Raw genomic sequence first — 19,069 nt, 5'->3', positions numbered from 1 at the left:
CCCTCAACCGCAGAGCAGGTCCCGCCCCCCTGCGCCCATTGGCCCATTCAATTCACGCCGGGCACCAATGGGCGGAGGCGGCGGGCGAGCAGTGTAAGGCAGAGCCCGGCACGCCTCGCGGCAGAGTGCTGCGGTTCCGTCCGAGGCTCGCTTCCCGGCCCCGAGCTGCGATGAGCACCCCCGCCGTGCCCGAGGACCTGCAGCTGCCTCCGAGTCAGAGGGCCCGGTCCGCGTTCAGAGGTGAGGGCCGCGGAGGCGGGAGCGGCGCGCGCCGGCGGGCGGATCGTCTGCCAGAGGGACCGGGGCGGCCGCCGGGGGTGGTGGGGACGGGCAAGGCCGTCAGGGCCTTGGGTCCGCAGACCAGCTGCCGCCCCGTCCAGTCGTTCGAGAAGCCTTGGATGGTGTGCTCGGCCTCTCGCGGCCGCCTTCTCGGCGTCTGTGAAACGGACGGTCCGAGCGGTGCCCGCCCCGTGGTGTGAATGGGCGGCGTGGACGCCTCGCGCGCGGTTGCGACTCGGCGGTGGCGGAGACGGGCCTACGGTGAGGGGATCCGTTTAGCCGGGGGTGGGGGTGGGGGAGGGGGTGTGTGCGGGGCTCCGGCTGGGGATGCGAGTTCGGGACCAGGGCCCGCGGGGGCGGGGCCGCGTCTGCGCTGGGAGCTGACTGCGCCTGCGCGGGGCACTCCCGCCTCCCGCGCGGAGAGTTAGTTTCTGGAGGGACGGGTGTGTTCATCCGATGCTTCGTATGTAACACTTGTCGGCTTGGCCTTTATAGAAATCTAGGGTTGGCCGTGTCGTCAGAAATCATAGGTGTTTCTTGTCCTACGCATGGGAAAACAAGAAAATTCTCACCCAATTCTGGTGTCTCATCTCTACCGTTTACCTTCTTAAAGCTTGGCTTTCAGGAACTGTATTGTTGAAAATGATGTTCTCCAGACTTTTCACCTTCAGACAGTAGAGAATGTGATTCTTGTACAGAGTGGTTATGGGGCCCTAGTTATAGTAACAGTCATTTTAAGATGTGATTATTTTTCAAAGGCAGTAGTGATTTGGGAAATTTTCTGTTATATACAAGATGTAATCTCAGGTAGAACATTTTTCGAAGTTAAACCTTCATTTAGTAGGTATTTTACTTGATGTTATTGTAGCTGATGTTGACCTGTGGCTCTTTTGTTATTTAGAGCAAAGAAGACAAAAACTCAAGGAGCACCTGTTAAAAAGAAAAACTTTTTTTGCACACAAACAGGAAAATCAGATATTATCCAGGTGAGCTCAAATTTTTTTCACTTCACATCTGTCAAATTATATAAGTGCTATCCAGTAAAGATGTAATGTAAGCCATATGTGTAATTTAAAATTTTCTAGTAGCCACATTCTGAAAGTTCTGTTTTTAAATATGAAATGAACTTTAATAACATTTTATTTAATCCAGTATTTTATTTGGTATTTCTTTATATTAGGTACTCTACTTATTGATATATTTTGTCTTGATGAATGCTTCATACCCTTCCCCAGGGTATGAAGCTCAGATTCTGCTTATATTTAGGAGATAGAGCCGGCAGGCCTTGGTGATGGATTAGATATGGGATGTAAAAGAAAAAATAGAATTGAAGATGATCCTGAATGTCCAAGGTTAAAGGAGGCTAAAGAGATATGACACCTAAACTCACTACCTGACCCTTATGCAGTATTTAATAGTGGAAGGCAAAATGCTATAAAGGACATTATGCTATAAAGGTCAGTTTTCAACTATGAACAATAGATTAAAGTGGTAAATCAAGGTAAACTTACGAATTTGACTACTGTTCTGTGGTTATGTAACAGAAAATTCCTCTTTTAGGAAATAAACATTGAAGTATTTAAGGGTAAAGAGCCATCATGTATGTAACTTAACTTGAAAGGTTCAGGTAAAAAGCTGTATATACTCCACACATAGACATGTTCAGAAACAGTGCAGTTGATAATGCATGTGGGTAAAATGTTAACAACAGGCGAATCTGGGTAGAGAGTATATGAGTATTCTTTGAATTATTTATAATTTTGCAACTTAATATAAGTTTGGCATTGTTTCCAAATTAAATTTTTTTTTAAATTTATCTTACATTAATTAGTTGCTTTACTTTAGAATAACCTTTTTCTTTCACAAATCCCAATTTTTTGTTTAAGACAAAAAGATGGTCCTAGACTTTTGATTTGAATAACTGAGTTGATAGTGATACCATGTACTGAGATGGGAAGCCTGAGGGAGGAATGAGAGAATCCAGAATTCTGTTCTGACCACGTTAAGTTTGAGGTAGCAGTAAGACATCCAAGTGGGGATGCCAAATAGTGATGTCTCAAGTTCAAGGGTAAGAATGGGACTAGAGATAGAAACTTGGGAGTTGTCAGTGTGTAGATGGTATTTATTTAAAACCTTGGGGTAGAATGAGATTACTAGAGAGAAAGCAACGAGAACATTAATTCAAATAAGACAGTGACTCTCAACTACTTATTTAAATAAGGGATCCAACTGGGTCATGGGGTTTAGAGGATTCTTATACACGATGGGAAGAAAAGAACATTCTAAACTCAACTATAGAGATATCAAATTTCATTGACTCTAAAACATAGCTTTAAAAAAAATGTATGTTTTGTTCACATTTTTACATCTCTGAACTTGAAATCTGCCTTAGAATCAAAAGCATGTCTAATTGACCCTTTTTTTCCCCTCTGTTCATGGAATACAGAATCACTTGCTAAGAGGTTCTCACAGCCTGTACTAACCAGCCTATATCTGTAAAAAGGAGTTTAGGCTTAATTCTTGAAAAAGTTTTTGCTTTGGAAATATACTCTAAATGCAATGCCATCTAGAAACTACAACCCACCTTAATTAACAAATTAAATTGTGAGCATGTGTAGAAATTTTTGGATTTCTTTTAGGAGAGCTATTTTTTTCAATGTAAGTCTGGTGCTGAGTACTTAAAACTAACCAAAGAAAGTGTTGCTTAATAAAGATTTTTGAAGACTTGTTTGAATGACTAGAGAATGGCTTAGAGAAAAGTTTTGTTTAGGACAAATAAATCTCTGCTCAGTTCTTGCCTCAATTTAAAACTACTAAGTCAGATAATCGTTATATCCCCATACCTCCCCGCAAAAAGGAACCGTCCTTGGTACAGATTTTTTTTTTTTTTTAAAGTGGTAGAGACCAGAGAGTGAAGACATCTGAAGGCCAGATCCAAGAAGAGACAAAAGCTCTGAAACTTAAGACAAAGATGGTAAGATATGGAATAGCCCTCATAAACCGTCCCTTTTCCTTCATTCCTAAAGAAGTTTTTTTCCTAAACTATTTCTGAAAGAAATGAGTTCTGAAATACTGATTTGTCTTAAATAACTCTTTTAGGCTGATAAAGAGAATGTCGGTAGACCTACTGGGATCAAAAATAATATAACAATGGAAAAAAACTGTATTCCTTTAAAACCTTCTAATGAATTAACCAATTCAACTATAACAATTGATCCACTTAATTTTGAGGATAATAATGAAACTCTGCCATTGTTACCAATTAAAGATGACCCCCAAAGTCAACATATGACATTAAGCCAAGCATTTCACCTTAAAAACAATAGTAAAAAGAAACAAATGACTACAGAAAAACCAAAGCAAGATGCTAACATGCCCAAGAAACCTGTGCTTGGATCTTATCGTGGCCAGATTGTTCAGTCTAAGATTAATTCCTTTAGAAAACCTCTACAAGTCAGAGATGAGAGTTCTGCAACAACAAAGAAACTTTCAGCTACTGTCTCTAAAGCCACAAAGCCTCAGCCTGTAGGTGCCAGTAGTGTAACAGTGAAAAGTGATAGAGCGTCACATATGACAACAGCCACTAAATTTGTGGGCACTACATCTCAGAGCAGTCAACTTGTGCGACCTCCTATTAGAAGTCAGCAGAGTAACACCCAGGACGCCATGAAACAAGGCATCAGTAGGGCGTCTGCCAATGTTACAGTTCGGAAGGGGCCTCGAGATAAAGAACTATTACAATTAGATACAGTTTCATCTAGTGTCAAAACCAGTTCTTCTCAGGACATAAAAAGAAATAAGACACTATCAAGAAGCATGACATCTGAAATGGTAGCCAGGCCTGCTTCGTCTTCTAATACTAAACTGATAGAAAAGTCCAAAAGCATTGACCTGCGCAGACATACCATGGTGAAAGCAGCTGTTGACAGTAGATGGACTCAGCCCAAGGAAACTGCAGAGGAGAGAAAGTAAGTAGATGTAAATGTATTAGCTTAATTTTCAGTAGGGTGCCATTTGTGAATTTGGTTTATCATTTCCTTGAATATATTAGAGTTTTTGTATGTGGATTCTCTTCAGTCATATGCAAATTAATTTAAGCAGATTTTTACCATGCAGTGCAGTAACTTTATGTCCTAAGTTACTGTACCTGAGGGACTTCTCTGGCGGTCCAGTGGTTGACTTCGCCTTCCAGAGGGATGCGGGTTTGATCCCTGGTCAGGGAGCTAAGATCCCCACATGCCTCTCGGCCAGAAAATCAAAACATTAAAAAAAAACCAGAAGCAATATTGTAACAAATTCAATAAAGACTTTAAAAATGGTCCACATCAAAAAAAACTTAAAAAAAAAAGTTATTGTACTTACATATGTTTAATTAGGTTGTTTTATGTGATCTAAGTTAAAATACTTAACAAAATTGGGAAATACTTTATAACCTCTCCATTTAAAAGTTCATTCTTGGGTCTCTGAGCATATCATTAACATTGCTGGGTTCCATAATTCTTTTTCTTCAAGCTGGTGAACTATGTGTGTGCCACTAGTGTACAATTAAAAGATTTGAAATGTGTTTTTAACTTTCACTCTGTCTGACGGCATTCTGTCGTCAGTATTACAGTAATGTTTATATGCTGCTTCTAACTGTAGAGCTCGTCTGAATGAGTGGAAAGCTGGCAAAGGAAGAGCACTGAAAAGGCCTCCGAGCGCAGTGGTCACCCAGCCTGAGCCCCAAGCACAAAATGAAAAACCAGTTGGGTCCTTCTGGACTACCATGGCAGAAGAAGACGAACAACGATTGTTTACTGAAAAAGTAAACAAGACAGTTTCTGAATGCCTAAACCTGATTGATGAGGTAGAGTCTTTATCTTATATTTGTGTAGTAGTTTATAGTTTGCAAATTACCTTCATCAGCAATATCTCATTAAATTATATTGTCAATCTTTTTTGACCAATTGTGTGAGCAGTGTTATGGAGACAATGTTAACTGTGAGATTGTTTCTCTTTAGCTTTTAATGGAGTACATTCTTATTGAGTTCATGTAAATATATCAAAGGGATACTTAGATTTTTTCAGTTGAGTTATAAATATTGTATTCGTCTAAGATGCTAATATAGAGTGGGCTGGGGGTAGATATTCACTCTGATATTTCTGTTTTTCACATTCATCCAACATATTCACACATTTTTTCCACTCATTCCATACTTTACTAGACTAGCAACACAAATTATTATCACAGATTATATTTAACTAAAATAGTTACAAACAAATTCTCATTAATCTAAAGCAATATCATCGTGGTCTTGAACTGTAGAATTTTATAATTTGGACCAGAACTCCTATGGGTGTGATAATCAGCTTCAGAATGTGTTTTTTATTTCCTGACTTCTCCTGAAGCTTGCTTTGGTCACTCACTAGTATCTAAGATCTGTAGGAGGACTGAATGTACAGAGCGTGGTTTCAAACCTTTCTCTAGAGCATCTTTCAACTTTTTGTGGTTCTGACGACCAGTGAAAATTATAGTCAGGGAAACTGACTCTATTCTTATTTCTGTTCTGCTGGGGTTTTTTATTGAATTTTTCTGCCCTACTACTTAACTATATATAGCTCTTAATTACATAAACCATCATAGGTTCATTTTACTCTTACTATCAAAACTTGACAAAGACAATTGAAGAAAAAACTTGCAAGCTATTCTCATAAGCATTTGGTAGACGCAAAAATTCTAAATGAAGTATTAACAAATAGAATCTCATAATATATAAGAGGATGAACACCAAGGTCAAGTAGAGTGTTAGTGATTTTTTTACTGATATTTTTCTCAACTAGTATTTCTTTTTCCTTTGCGTCTGACTTTTGACAGATATGCTTGCTTCTTGCTGGCCATTTAGAGTAAGTCTGGGGTGAGGAGGATGATGGTGAATATTTTCTGAGTAATTTTCTACCAACCTTTTCTTTCTTTATCACTGACTTTGATTATGGTAAGTTTACTGAATTGTTCATAGTTTGTAGGCTAAATGACATCACTCAGTTTATTTCTTGCTATTTTAGGGATGTCCAAAAGAAGAAGTATTGGTTACACTGAATGACCTGATTAAAAATATTCCAGATGCCAAAAAACTTGTTAAATATTGGATATGCCTTGCACGCATTGAACCAGTCACAAGTCCTATCGAAAATATTATCGCAATTTATGAGAAGGCCATTCTGGCAGGAGCTCAGGTGAGATTAAAACTTACTGTCTTTATTTTTATAGTGTAAATAATTCATAATTATTTTGCAACACATCACCAGATAACTTGATAAACTGTGGTTATATATGTGGCAGTAATGAATTTTTTAAAGGCCACAAGAATTGCACATTAAAAAGGCTGTTTCTCAACCTTTTAAAAACTTGCTCATGGACTAGGGATAATCAGACCTTAGAAAATGGGGATATAAGCTGAAATATGCATTTCATGAGAAATATTTTATTACTGTGAGAAACATTTTAGCACAATTTGTCATTTTATACATTCTCTAGTTGAGAAGTCTACTGGGAGACTGAATTTTCAGTATTAAAATGTAGTTATTGAACAGAAGCAAATGGAATTAAATTAACTTTTAAAATGTTAGCCAGCTCTGCTAGCTTGGTGAGAGAACTCTCTTTCACTTTAGGAGTATATCTTTATGGACTCACAGTTATATGCCATGTGCTTGGTCCAGTCACATATAGAAAATGGCAATAAATTAATTTCTCTGACATTATTACCACCATAGTGGTTTGATATCACACCTGTCACCTCTTCCTAGTGTGCTGCTACCAAAAAACGCCCTGGGTATAGAATAAATTGTATCTTGAGGGGTTTTTTTGATTTGATTGGTTTTTTTGTTTTTATGGACAGATATTCCTGAAATGTATTTCCTTCTGATCAAGTTTCTCAGAAACGCATTCTTGGAAATTGCTTACAAAGTTTTTTTTTAATTTTCTTTTTAGCCTTTCATTAAGAAAGGTCTGTATCCTTTAGTATCAGCAAAGGATACTAAAGGATCTTTCACCTGAACCAAAAATCAAATATTCAGCAGATATTCTCTCTATGGCTGTTACGTGTAAAAACACTTTGTTGAAGGGTTATCGTATTTGACATAATCTCACCTGGAAGAGACTGTCAGGTCCCTACTACACTGAACTAGAAGGGACATTACTTACGGCAGCTTATGAAAGTATGGCTAGGATGCAAAACTAGAGCCAGGTGTTCACAGAGAAAGCAGTAGTGTAAAGAGAAAGATGTGAGACCAGAACAGATATTGGAAAACAAGGATCAAAATTAGCCAAGAAAATTGAAAGCCAGATGGGTGAGTAGTTCAGGACTAAGTTCTAGAATTAAGAATATGAGCCTGAGCTTCCGTTTTGTATAATATTTTGAATATATTGCATTAGCAGGCATTGTGGTTCAAAGGAACATAGTAAGTACTTATAATATCTGACACATAATGAATGCTTACTAAACTGTTGAATTTTGAAATGAATGAAATATTAGGCTGATCAACCTTGAACTCTTCAGAGATGCATTTAATAGCACATGAAACAAAAATAACCATCGACTTGGATGGAGGAGAAAAGGAAGAAGCTAATATAAATTTAGAGTTAACTTAATATAAGCAGCTCTTTGATAGATATTAATAGTCTTAATTTGCTACTTGTTCATTCATTTTGTTCGTATCAGGCAATCAGTAATACTTACCATAGGCATAAGAAAAATTACAGGGAAATTTTTTAAACTGGTGAAATTCTGTCCTTTAAGTTCATTTTTATTTGGAAAAGACAGTCATTTTTTTTCAATTTGAGTGGCAGAATAAGTGTTCTGAGAGAAATGGTCCAGCTTTATTTTAAAATATGAAATTTAATCACTGGTTTTAATATTTTCAACTTGGACAACCTAGTTAATATCTGAAAATATAAAACTTATATGGGTCTGCTTTCTTCATTAAAAAAAATTAAGCCTATTGAAGAGATGCGACATGCGATTGTTGACATTCTGACAGTAAAGAGCCTAGAAAAAGTTAAAGTTGGTAAGTGAATTTCTTTTGTTTCCTTCAAGTGAATTGCGATTTGTTTCTTTGCTGAATTATTTTTTCTTTTATCTTTTTAAACTTTTCAAATATCTAAGTTGTTTCTTTCCTCATACTTCTGTTGATGTACTTCTGAAATCCATTGGCTTTACATAGCATAAATAATTTTAAAATAGGAGGTCTGGTTCAAAATCCAAATTTGTTATCACGTGTCTGTGAAAGTTACCTTAGCTCTCTAGGCCTTAATTTCCTGTCTTAAAAATGAGGCAGTTTGACTAGATGATCTCTAAAGACTTTTTAATTCAACAGAGAATATTTTATTTATGCTTGCTGTTATTATGCCCCAGTGGAACATACAGAAGATGTATAAGATCCGATCTTACTGACTGTATTTAATGAAGGAGCTTAAGAGGGAATGGTCAGGGAGACAGGAGGAAACACGAGGAAAGACGAGTATACCACAAACCAAAGGAGGAGGAAGGTTTAAGAGTAGTCCAACCCATTGTAATGGATAAAGGGGGTCAAAAAATATAAACTACCATTTATAAAATAAATAAGTCCTGAGGATGCAAAGTACAGCATGGTGACTGTAGATAATATACTGTATTGCATATCTGAAAGTTGCTGCGAGAGTAAATCTTAAAACTCCTCATCGCAAGAAAAAAATTTGTAACTGTGTATGGGGACAGATGTTATTTCACAATGTACTGTCATCATTTCATGATATATACAAATATCAAATCATGTTGTACACTTGAAGCTAATATATGTCGATTATACCTCAATTAAATTTTAAAAAGAATAACCCAATCCTGTGTCTTTGTGCTAAAGACAGTGAAGTGGAAATAAGAATTTCATAAATAGAGCCTTCTTCCTCATAATTCTCACTGGCTCTAGAGATATGTAGAAAGAGAAAACCAGTATTTAAATCAGATTCAGTTATCGTACCTTTTTTTTTTCCTTAATAGAATAACACCAGTTAGTGGAATCTTTCCAGGTGATGGAATATTTGTCTTTAGATGGAAAAAGAAATGCTGTCCATAAACTCTTGGCTTTCGAAATGTATAATTATAAATTCTAGGTATACAATTTGTTTTATAGATTAAAATTATTTGTAAATAGCAAAAAACATCATTGGGAAATAATAAGAGAGATAAGTACTACTTGGTTGTCTCTCAGATACCTCAATCCCACTAATCCAAACTTGACTGCATCATTTTTCCCTAAACCTTATCCTTCATTTGGTTCCCTATCTCAGTGAGCGACACTGTCGAGTTCTCCAAGCCAGAAATCTTGGGGTTGTATTTCACTCTCTCTTTCCCACCCCTGTTCCCTAGCTAATCAAATTCAGTTTAACTTCCTAAACGTCTCTTAAAATCCGTCCTCTTGTCTCCATCCTTACTCGCATTACTATAGTCACGATCACTGACAGCTCTTACCTGGACTACAACAATGCTTTCCTTATGTAGTTTCCTGCTTTTCTACTCTGGCTCCAATCTGTTCTCAAGACTGCAGCCAAAATGTCCTGTCACTCATCTGCTTAGATTCCTGATCCCAGCCTCTTGTCACTCCCTGTCTTCCGCATCCCTGATTTCTTTCTTTACTTTTTTTTTATCGCCCAGAAGGGGCTATACTCTCTCTTGCCTCTGGATCTCTCCAAGCCAGTCTTCTACTTTTAACCAAATTCCTATTTATCCTTTAGAGTGCAGTTCACATGTCACTTCCTTGAAGTAGTCTTCCCTGATGTCTACCTTTCCTCTTCACCCAACTAGATGAGATGCCCTGTTTTGTGCTTGCTGGTTTTCTCTGTGCAGTATTTTATGCACTTGATTGCTTGTTTGTCTGGTCTTTCAGACTCTAAACTCTGTTGTCAAGGACTGGGTCTGATCCTCCTCACCACTGCAGCCCCAGTGCTACTGCAAAAATATTTGTTGAATTAAGGAATCGATATTCCCTCACTTCAACTTCTCACTAAACCACATTCACTTTATCATGTAAATAAAATCATCACTTAGTAAAAATCTCTATCAATAGGTTGATAGAGATTCTAAAAAAATGAAATAGATTCTAAAAAAAAAAGGAAAAAAAATTCTAATAATTTCCTAATAATCAAATTTAAAGGTTTTTTCAGCTCACTGGATTACCAGGATGTCTCACAAGTATTTCACATCTAACATGTTTTATTTGGAACTCTTTGTTTTCCTTCACTGCTTCCCCATATCACCATCTCTTCCTCCCAAAAAAGAGAAAAAATCTTCCTCTATTATTAAAGACTCCTAAGCAAGAAATTTTAGAAGGAATGTCCCTAACACACATCCACACTCCTTCAGACCTTCACATGCATTCAAGTCCTGACTCAGGAATAACACCAAAATTGGGCCCTTCCTTCTCCATGTCCACCTCTACCACCTTGCTCAGGCTGTGATAACAGCTCTGTCTTCTTACCATCACAGATCATTACTTTTTAATTCCCTGCCATTCTAAAGCATTCTCTTTAGCAACCAGATCTAATTGTATCTATCTCTCCAGTGAATTTTTTTAACCAAAACTTCATACCTGTCTGAACTCATCACCTCCCTCCCACATGTTGTCTTAATAGATCACTGTCTTTTAAGCTTCATACCAAGATTGTCTTCTTTTGTCTTGTATTCATTTTTCAAGATCCTGCCTAAAAGTCATTTGTGAAGCCTTCCGTTGCCATCTCCCTGTCCCTCAAGCAAAGTCAGTTATTTCTTTTTATGGGTTCCTATCACCCTTTGTTTTTACCTAAATTACAGCATTTTCTTCATTTTATAATATTTTAAAGCATGTCTCTTCCACGGAAGGTGAACTTCTTAAAGGATGGGGATGATTTCCTTCTTACATTTGTATCTATAATCCCTGACATATAGGAGAGAGTAAGTATTTGTTAAGTAAGTGTTAGCAGTATTTGCTTAGAAAAAGTAATGGTTAGGAGACAGCAGTTTGGTTCTATTGTTTTGAAAATCTAGCCAACTATAAATAACTTTGTCTTCTGATCTTGTTCTTTAATTTGACCAAAAGCTTAATCTATAAATCTATTTCTATAGGAGAAAATATTGAGGAGGCATGTGCAACCAAGGAACAAATCCAAGAAGCCAACACTGATGAAATAGGTGTTAATCTAAGGTCAGAAAAACCAGAAATGGAAAATAAGCATCCTAGAAATGTGGTATTTCAAGATTGTGAAAAAGAGCAAGATGGCAAAACAGAAGATCCACCCGGTGATGTTAAAACCCTCAATACAGAAACTAGGGCAGGTTGCTTAATTAAATATAATGTGTCTACTACTCCATACTTGCAAAGGTAAACTTTTAAAGTGTAATGTGTTGTGATTTGTTTTTATGCTTAGGGATAATGCATGTGGTATTTTTAAATCTTTAAGATAGCTTCCAATTAGAACTATTTGTTAATAGAAAGGTTTCAAACAAATAAAATGTGATTGGAACATTTTGCCTTTTAAATACTGTATTTTCTTTGCTGTTCCTTAAATATTGACATTCTAAAAAAGAAAAACTTTTACATCATTTTACTTTAACCTCTGTATATTAATAACAGTGGGCTTTGGAATTGAGCAATTAGCCAGTTCTACAGATATTCAAGTATCTCTTGTGTGCAAGTTGTAACAACAAATAGAGAAATGAAAAAGTTCCTTACTTCAAGGAACTTGCAGGACATCTTTCTGTAGGACGAGCAGTCACATGATTGTAATCTACAAGTTATAGTATGATAAATAGTGTAAAAGTGAAAACGTTAACATGCTTTTTTAACTCTGGGAATAATTTTGTGGGGTTCTTTTTTAGTGTAAAAAAGAAGATGCAATTTGATGAAACAAATTCTGCATTTAAAGAGCTAAAGTTTCTAACACCAGTTAGACGTTCTCAACGTCTTCAAGAGAAGACTTCTAAGTTGCCAGATATGTTAAAAGACCATTATCCTTGTGTGTCTTCATTGGAACAGTTAACAGAGTTGGGAAGTGAAACTGACGCCTTTGTGTGCCGCCCCAATGCAGCCCTGTGCCGCATGTTCTTGGAGACTGACACGACAGAAGAGAAGTGAAGCTCTGATAAGGAGTGGGGTTGTGTTATTCAGAGGGTGTTTGGTTGGTTGGTTGGTGGTGGCTTTGTTGAAGCTCTGATAAGGAGTGGGGTTGTATTATTCCGAGAGCAGTTGGTTGGTTGGTTGGTTGGTTGTGGCTTTGTATGTCCATTAGGTCAGGAGTTGCCAAGTACCTAAGTATTCACAGCAGTCAGCACTTCTGCTGATGTTCACTCTATAGCAGGTGTTGCCTTCTGTGTGTTGGAAAGCTAATTCTACTTTGTTGATCTCAACCTGTCTCTAAGACAGGTAAATTTTGTCACGACAGAGTGAGCTTGCTTTGTCAGCCAATTCTGGTAGCCCAAGCTGCTGTCCTCTCCTGCATCTCTGGGGCTCTGCCCCTGGTTCTGCATTGTCACTCTCCAGCAATGCCAGTGAGTCTGCACCTGTGGTCTCTTGGTCTGTTTCTTGTTTATTATAGCCGAGGTCACCAAGAGGGATAGTTAACTAAATACTCCATTTCTAAGAGAAGATACTTTGTGGTAAGAAAGAAAATGTGCCAAAGCTAGCGGGTATTCAGAACTTTAAATCTGAGTTCCTTTCTACGTTCCTTTTGTAGCTTACTATCTAAAATGTTAAAATTTTTAACTTCCATCCCTTCATTTGATATACTTTATAGACTATTAGAATGGAGTTAGAGAAGGAATATATAATATTTCATAAATGTCATTCTCGTTTAGGTAGTATTTCTAAAACAACTAATACTTAAAATTGATTTCTTCCCTGTAATGTAAAAACTTCACTGTTAAATCATGTCTCCTAAAACATGATAGTCATACACAGTAAGTAGTTCTTGTCTCCCCACACATAAATACCACCAGTAAAATTGTTTTGTAAGTCTCTGAACTAATACTTAAATGGCAGACATCCTTTACCAACTCTACAGTTTCAAGTAAGGATTTAGTTATTATAAAAGATTAATTTTAAAATGCATGATATGAACATGGTTGAAAATCACATATTTATGTTATTAATTCTATTTGTATAATAGTGCCAGTCTTTGCTCTATTTATTATCTTATGTTCTAGAGAGTAGGATTTTTATTCCTTTTAAACTGTGTACCTAGTATGTATACAATAAATGAAAATATATAACGATATTGCAGTGACATTTCTTTCAACAAATATAAAATGTGATTTAACCACAGTGAATAAATTTGAACCTTGCCTTTGAAATACATTACAGTGGGATTGGACTTTAGGTTTTTCAGCACTTAAAATAAGCATGTGCTTAATCTACTTATATAAAAATTAAAAAACTAATTTTTTTTGTACTTTGTATGAATGTCGCAAAATATGCCATTTTGAAATAAACTTCAAGCTGGCCTATACTCTCAGCTTTATATCATTCATACCGTGTGTTCATTAGGCCATATACCATAGCTTGAAACCTCTCAGTGAAAGAGAGCTTGAGAAAAATTGTTCTGTTTGGACAGGTTTCACAGAGTGGGTTTTTTTGTTTTTTTCCTCCTCAGCTGAGGGAAAATCTACCTAAACAGTCATAGTTCTAACACTTAGAGACTTAGGCGTAACTCCTTTTCAGTTACTTAAGAACAGTTAGCATGTGTCTGACCTAGGTGTTTTCTGAGCTAAATCTCTCCAAGAATGTGATGGGTGGTGCATGGAGCCTTGAAATCCAACAGACCTACATTCAAAAGCTCTCCTGCTACCTTCTCTTAAAAGTTATATGACCATGGAGAAGCTATGTAGTTGAAGCTCTTTCTGAAGGGTGAAGTGAAGATACATCCCCTTTGGTCATTCTGTATCATTTTTATCTGCCTGTCCCCTCTGTTTGAAGGCCAGAATGGGCGCCTGACTCAAGTTGGACTGTCAGACTCCTTTCCATAGGTGTTTGGAATCAGGACTGAGAGTCAGTCTTTTCCATATAGTTGGACCTGGAAAATGTAAATAGGCACTGGGTGACATGAAGGTTGGGGAGCAAAGGTCACCAGAGAGAACAGTGAAGTAACCAGAGAAAAGCAGGGGCTCCTGCCTGGGGTTTTTGATAGCCTGTCAGTTGTATATCCAAATATATTCTTGTTAAAATCAAATACAGATAAAGCAAAACTCCTCTACTCCAATGCCACTACCCTTCATAAATGTAACACAAGTATGGTAACCTTCCCAATCCTTTTCTGTACATTTACCACACGTACACAGATACAAATACATATAAACGTGTGCGTGTGAATTTTGTTTTGCTTTGTTGGATATAAATACCATACCTGATATATGGTTCTGCAGGTCATTTCTAAGTCACAGGAACTCTTCATTGACATGGATCAATACATTAGTTAAGACTACATGGGAGTTTAGTAAATGGTAAAATTTACATTTCAAAATGGTAGAGAAAAGAAGCTGTGAGTCAGTTACCTATCCATCTTGAGAACAACAAATTTCAATCTCTATACCACTTGTGGAAATTAATTGCGGTAGAATAGATGGTTAAATTTAAGTAAGTATATTAGAAGGAAATGTGAAATACGTTTTTTCCTTAGGACAGGGAGGGCTTTCTTAAGCAAGACACTTTTATAAAATGTCTTTAACATTGAAGGGTGTGGCAAGAGCTCATAGAGTTTAGCAGCAGGATGAGTTCCACCTTTGGGAATGAGTGTGAGACATTCAGGAGCCAGACCATTTACCACACTTGAGATTTTCAGAATTCTGTGAGAAAATGGACTCTGATGCTAGAATTCTATGCCCAAGCTAATAATTCAAGTTTGAGGGCATTTTCAAAACAGGCAAAGATTCATTTTACTGCTCATGATCTTATCTGAAAGTATCCCTAGGGGTTTTATTCCAGTGAAATAAAAATTAAATCTTAAGATTTAAAAGAATCATTAAGCACACCAAATCAAAAAACAGTGAAATCCACATAATTGTAGATTACAAAACATTATATAAAATGAAAATACTCCAATGATTTCAACAGGAGAGGTGTCAAGGAGAAAAAAGAATAGAAGCTAATTACCTTGCTAACAAACTCGTCATGTATGGGTGCAGCATACAGAAATTCATATTTACTCTCACCATCTAGTAGGCATTTAATTGTTGAAAATATAAAATGTAGGTAAGACTCAGCAATTCCATCCCTAAGTATCAAGGAGAAATGAAAACATGCCCCACAAAGGCTGTACACAAAGATGTTTGTAATAGTCTTACGTGAGCCCCAACCTGGAAACAACACAAAAGCTCATCAACTGGTAAATGAGAAAACATCGTATGCTATATCCACTCAAAGGAAATTAAGCAAAAGAAAACAGACATTAAGAAAAAGGAACTATCTAATAAACACCGCAACACAGATGAACCTCAAAGACATACTAAGTAAAAAGTGAGACACAAAATTACATACTATATGATTCCATTTATGTGAAATTCTAGAAAAGATAAAACTTCACATATTGACAAAGCAGGTCAGTGGTTACCTGGGGCCAGAGGTTGGGGTAGGGGACTGACTGCAAAAGGACAAGAGTGGAGTTTTTGGAAAAATGGAAATGTTCCATATGTTAATGGTAGTTACACAGCTATGCTTTGGCCAAAACTCACCGATGTGTCCATTTAAAATGTATTTTATTATATGTGAAATATATCCCAAAAGAGTATAGCATTAAGATCCTTATCTCAAAAAAAAAGAATATGTAACTCCAATCACTGTGGTAGGGTGGGGGCGCTGTGTGTGATGGGGTTTTCAACTCCAGAGTTAACCACACAGGGCCAGATGCCCGAGGAACCCCAGCCCCCCCAGCCCCCTGGCCCAAGTGCCGGATGTGGCTGAGTGAGCTCTCAGGTGACTGCAGCTCCCAGCCTTCACGCTGCCCTAGCTGATGCCAAGTGGAGCCGATTCTCAATCTGACCTATTCTCTTCCTTTGTGTCAGTGTTTTCAGAAGTATAGAAGTTTCACACCTGCTTGAAACTGTCTTTGTAGCCTCCCTCATTTCTGAATACATGGCTTCTGGTGAAAGTATGCTATGACCTAACTCACCTGATAAACAAGGTGAAGCTTATAAAATTAGGACAATCCTTTTTTCTCTATCAATAAGGCCTGGAGTTTAAAACTGTTATCTCATTAGGAACTCAGGAAAATTAACTTTGAGATTCAAAGGTCATTGAGCATCATGTCTGTTTAATATTTTGAAAATGTTTGTTGTATCTACACGGCTTCTCGGGACAGAAAGTAGACTCTAATCACCTCTTACTTGCTTATGCTACACCATACTCTGCAAAGCGAGAGGTGCTGTCTGCAAATGCCTACTATGTTGTTATCACCTAAAGACCATTACTTTTCCTAGACTTATGGTGGTGATCATTTTGCAATGTATAGAAATATCAAATCAGTACGTTGTGCACCAGGAACTAATGTGTTGTAGGTCAACTGTACTTCAACAAACAAACAAACCAACCTATAGAAAAAGTTCAGATTGTGGTTATTTGAGGCGCGGGGCAGGAGGGGGAATTTGATGACGGTGGTCAAAAGGTACAAACTTCCAGTTATAAGATAAGTACTAGGGATGTAATGTACATGGTAAATATAACTAACACTGCTGTGTGTTTATAGGAAAGCTGTTATGAGAGTAAATTGTAAGTGTTCACATCACAAGGAAAAAATTTTTTTTTTTTTCATTTTGCATCTGTGTGAGATGATGCACGTTCACTAAACGTATTGTGGTCATCGCTTCATAAGGTGAGTCAAATCATCATGCTGTCCACCTTAAACTTATACTCTGCTGTATGTCAACTATATCTCCGTAAAACTGGAAGAAAATAAAAAGACCATTACTTTTCCACCTTCTTTTGAGGCTCAGAGCATCCAGCTGGATTGGTGGTTCTCAATCAGGGCCTGTTCTGCACCAGTTCTCCCCACCCCTCCTCCCATCCTGGGCCATTTTCAGTATCTGAAGACAGTTTAGGTTGTCACAACTGAGGGAAGGGGGTACTGCTAGCATCTGGCTGGTAGAGACCAGAGGTAACTGCTAAACAACCTACAAAGCACAAGGCAACCACCCTCTCCCCCACCCCCATAACAAAGAATTATCCAGCCCAAACTGTCGACAGGGCTGAGGGTGAGAAACCCTGAACTAGATTACCAGCTCCTCCCTCCCTGTTAATGCCATCCGATGACCTCACCTCTCATTCCAATGAACTGTGCCTCTCACTTCAGCAACTGACTCCTAGGTGGCAACACAGACTTAGGCTTGCAAAGAACTGCGCCAGCTCTGAAATCTTCAGACCATGGTCCTGTTCTCTTCTCAACTCCTCTCCCGTCAGCTGTCTCGCTCGCTCCCGCCATGGTGGTTCTTTGACTTCATTCAGACTTCTAGTCCGCCATCGTGACCATCTAGGCCAGCACTAGAAGTAGAAACATATTGCAAGTTACATATGTAACTTAAAATATTCTAGTATTTTTAAAAAGTTAAAAGAAACAGGTACAATTAAATTTCATGATGTTTTATTCAAAATATCAGTTCAAAATTCCCTGGCAGTCCAGTGGTTAGGACTCCATGCTTTCACTGCCAAGGGAGTGGGTTTAATCCCTGGTTGGGGAACTAAGATCCTGCAAGCTGAGCAGTGTGGCCAGAAAAAAAAAATCAGTTCAGCATTAACTTTTAATCAATATACAAAATGATTAACGATATATTTTACTTTTTTGGGTCTTTTACTTTTTTTTTACATTGGCATAAATAAATGCAATTAAATTTTGAGCATTACTCTTTCATCTAATGATCTTGCCAAATCCATTTATTAACTCTAAAGCTTGTAGATTACTTTTCACACATAAAATCTTATTTGTGAATAATGGCAATAATATTTCTTTCATTCTAAAATGTATGTCTTTTATTTCTTTCTCTTATCTTATTGAGCTAGTTAAAATCTCCAGTAGAGTACGAATGGGCTGGCAAGAATCCTCGCCTTATTCCCAACCACTGGGGCGGGCTCTGTGGCCAGCCATCACCACCTGATTTTTTCTTTTCTTTTCTTTAATATTTATTTATTTGGCTACGCCTGGTCTTAGTTGTTGCATGTGGGATCTTTGTTGTGGCATAAGGGATATTTAATTGCAGCATATGAACTCTAAGTTGAGGCATGTGGGATCTAATTCCCTGACTAGGGATTGAACCCGGGCCCCCCGCATTGGAAACTCAGAGTCTTAGCCACTGGACCAACAGGGAAGCCCCTGATTTTATTTTCTTAAGTGCTGGGGCATTTTGAAATTCTGTGTGTATTTTACACTTATAGCACATTTCCATTTGTACAAGCAGCCACTTTTCACGTGCTCCGTAGCCACACGCATCTAGTGCGTACATACTGGATGGTGCCATTGCAGACTTCACTTCCTTCACAGGGATATTCGATCTAGATACCAAGGTGTGTCTTGTCCATCTCCTTATATCAGCACCTTAACTCCCTCATCCTAGCACACTTCTGTTACCTACATAACCCCCAATTTGGGATTAATCCAAATTTCTCACTCCTAGAGATGACTACACAGTCATGGATTAGAATCACCTCTGAGCTGCTCTATCACCTTTGCCCATATAAGCTGCTTCTTGTATTCTGAAAACAGTAATCAAAACCTCACTACTCAGAACATAGAACTAATAAACTAATACAAAAATCTTGATTTAAAAAA

The 19,069-nt window shown here is 37.7% G+C and overlaps 1 protein-coding gene across 3 annotated transcripts; it reads left to right on the top strand.

Annotated features, from left to right (window-relative positions):
- The first annotated feature begins 105 nt into the window (after window positions 1–105).
- Window positions 106–13,757, top strand: CKAP2 (cytoskeleton associated protein 2). Of its 3 annotated transcripts, none has more exons than XM_057707806.1 (9): window positions 106–240; window positions 1,181–1,265; window positions 3,175–3,253; window positions 3,379–4,247; window positions 4,921–5,125; window positions 6,322–6,492; window positions 8,253–8,322; window positions 11,391–11,646; window positions 12,144–13,757. In XM_057707806.1, exons 1-9 carry the CDS (start codon window positions 171–173, stop codon window positions 12,397–12,399), a joined length of 2,061 nt encoding a protein of 686 aa, XP_057563789.1. In that variant the 5' UTR covers window positions 106–170; the 3' UTR covers window positions 12,400–13,757. The 3 variants fall into 3 exon arrangements, with proteins under 3 accessions (XP_057563789.1, XP_057563790.1, XP_057563791.1); XM_057707807.1 differs by lacking the exon at window positions 106–240 and adding an exon at window positions 428–540; XM_057707808.1 differs by lacking the exons at window positions 106–240; window positions 1,181–1,265 and adding an exon at window positions 1,615–1,736.
- The last annotated feature ends 5,312 nt before the right edge of the window (window positions 13,758–19,069 follow it).

The sequence above is a fragment of the Hippopotamus amphibius genome, chromosome 14 (assembly GCF_030028045.1).
Source record: "Hippopotamus amphibius kiboko isolate mHipAmp2 chromosome 14, mHipAmp2.hap2, whole genome shotgun sequence".
NCBI classification, from domain to species: Eukaryota; Metazoa; Chordata; class Mammalia; order Artiodactyla; family Hippopotamidae; genus Hippopotamus; species Hippopotamus amphibius.
The sequence above is the reverse complement of the archived record's forward strand: the minus strand, read 5'-3'. Positions and strand labels throughout refer to the sequence as shown.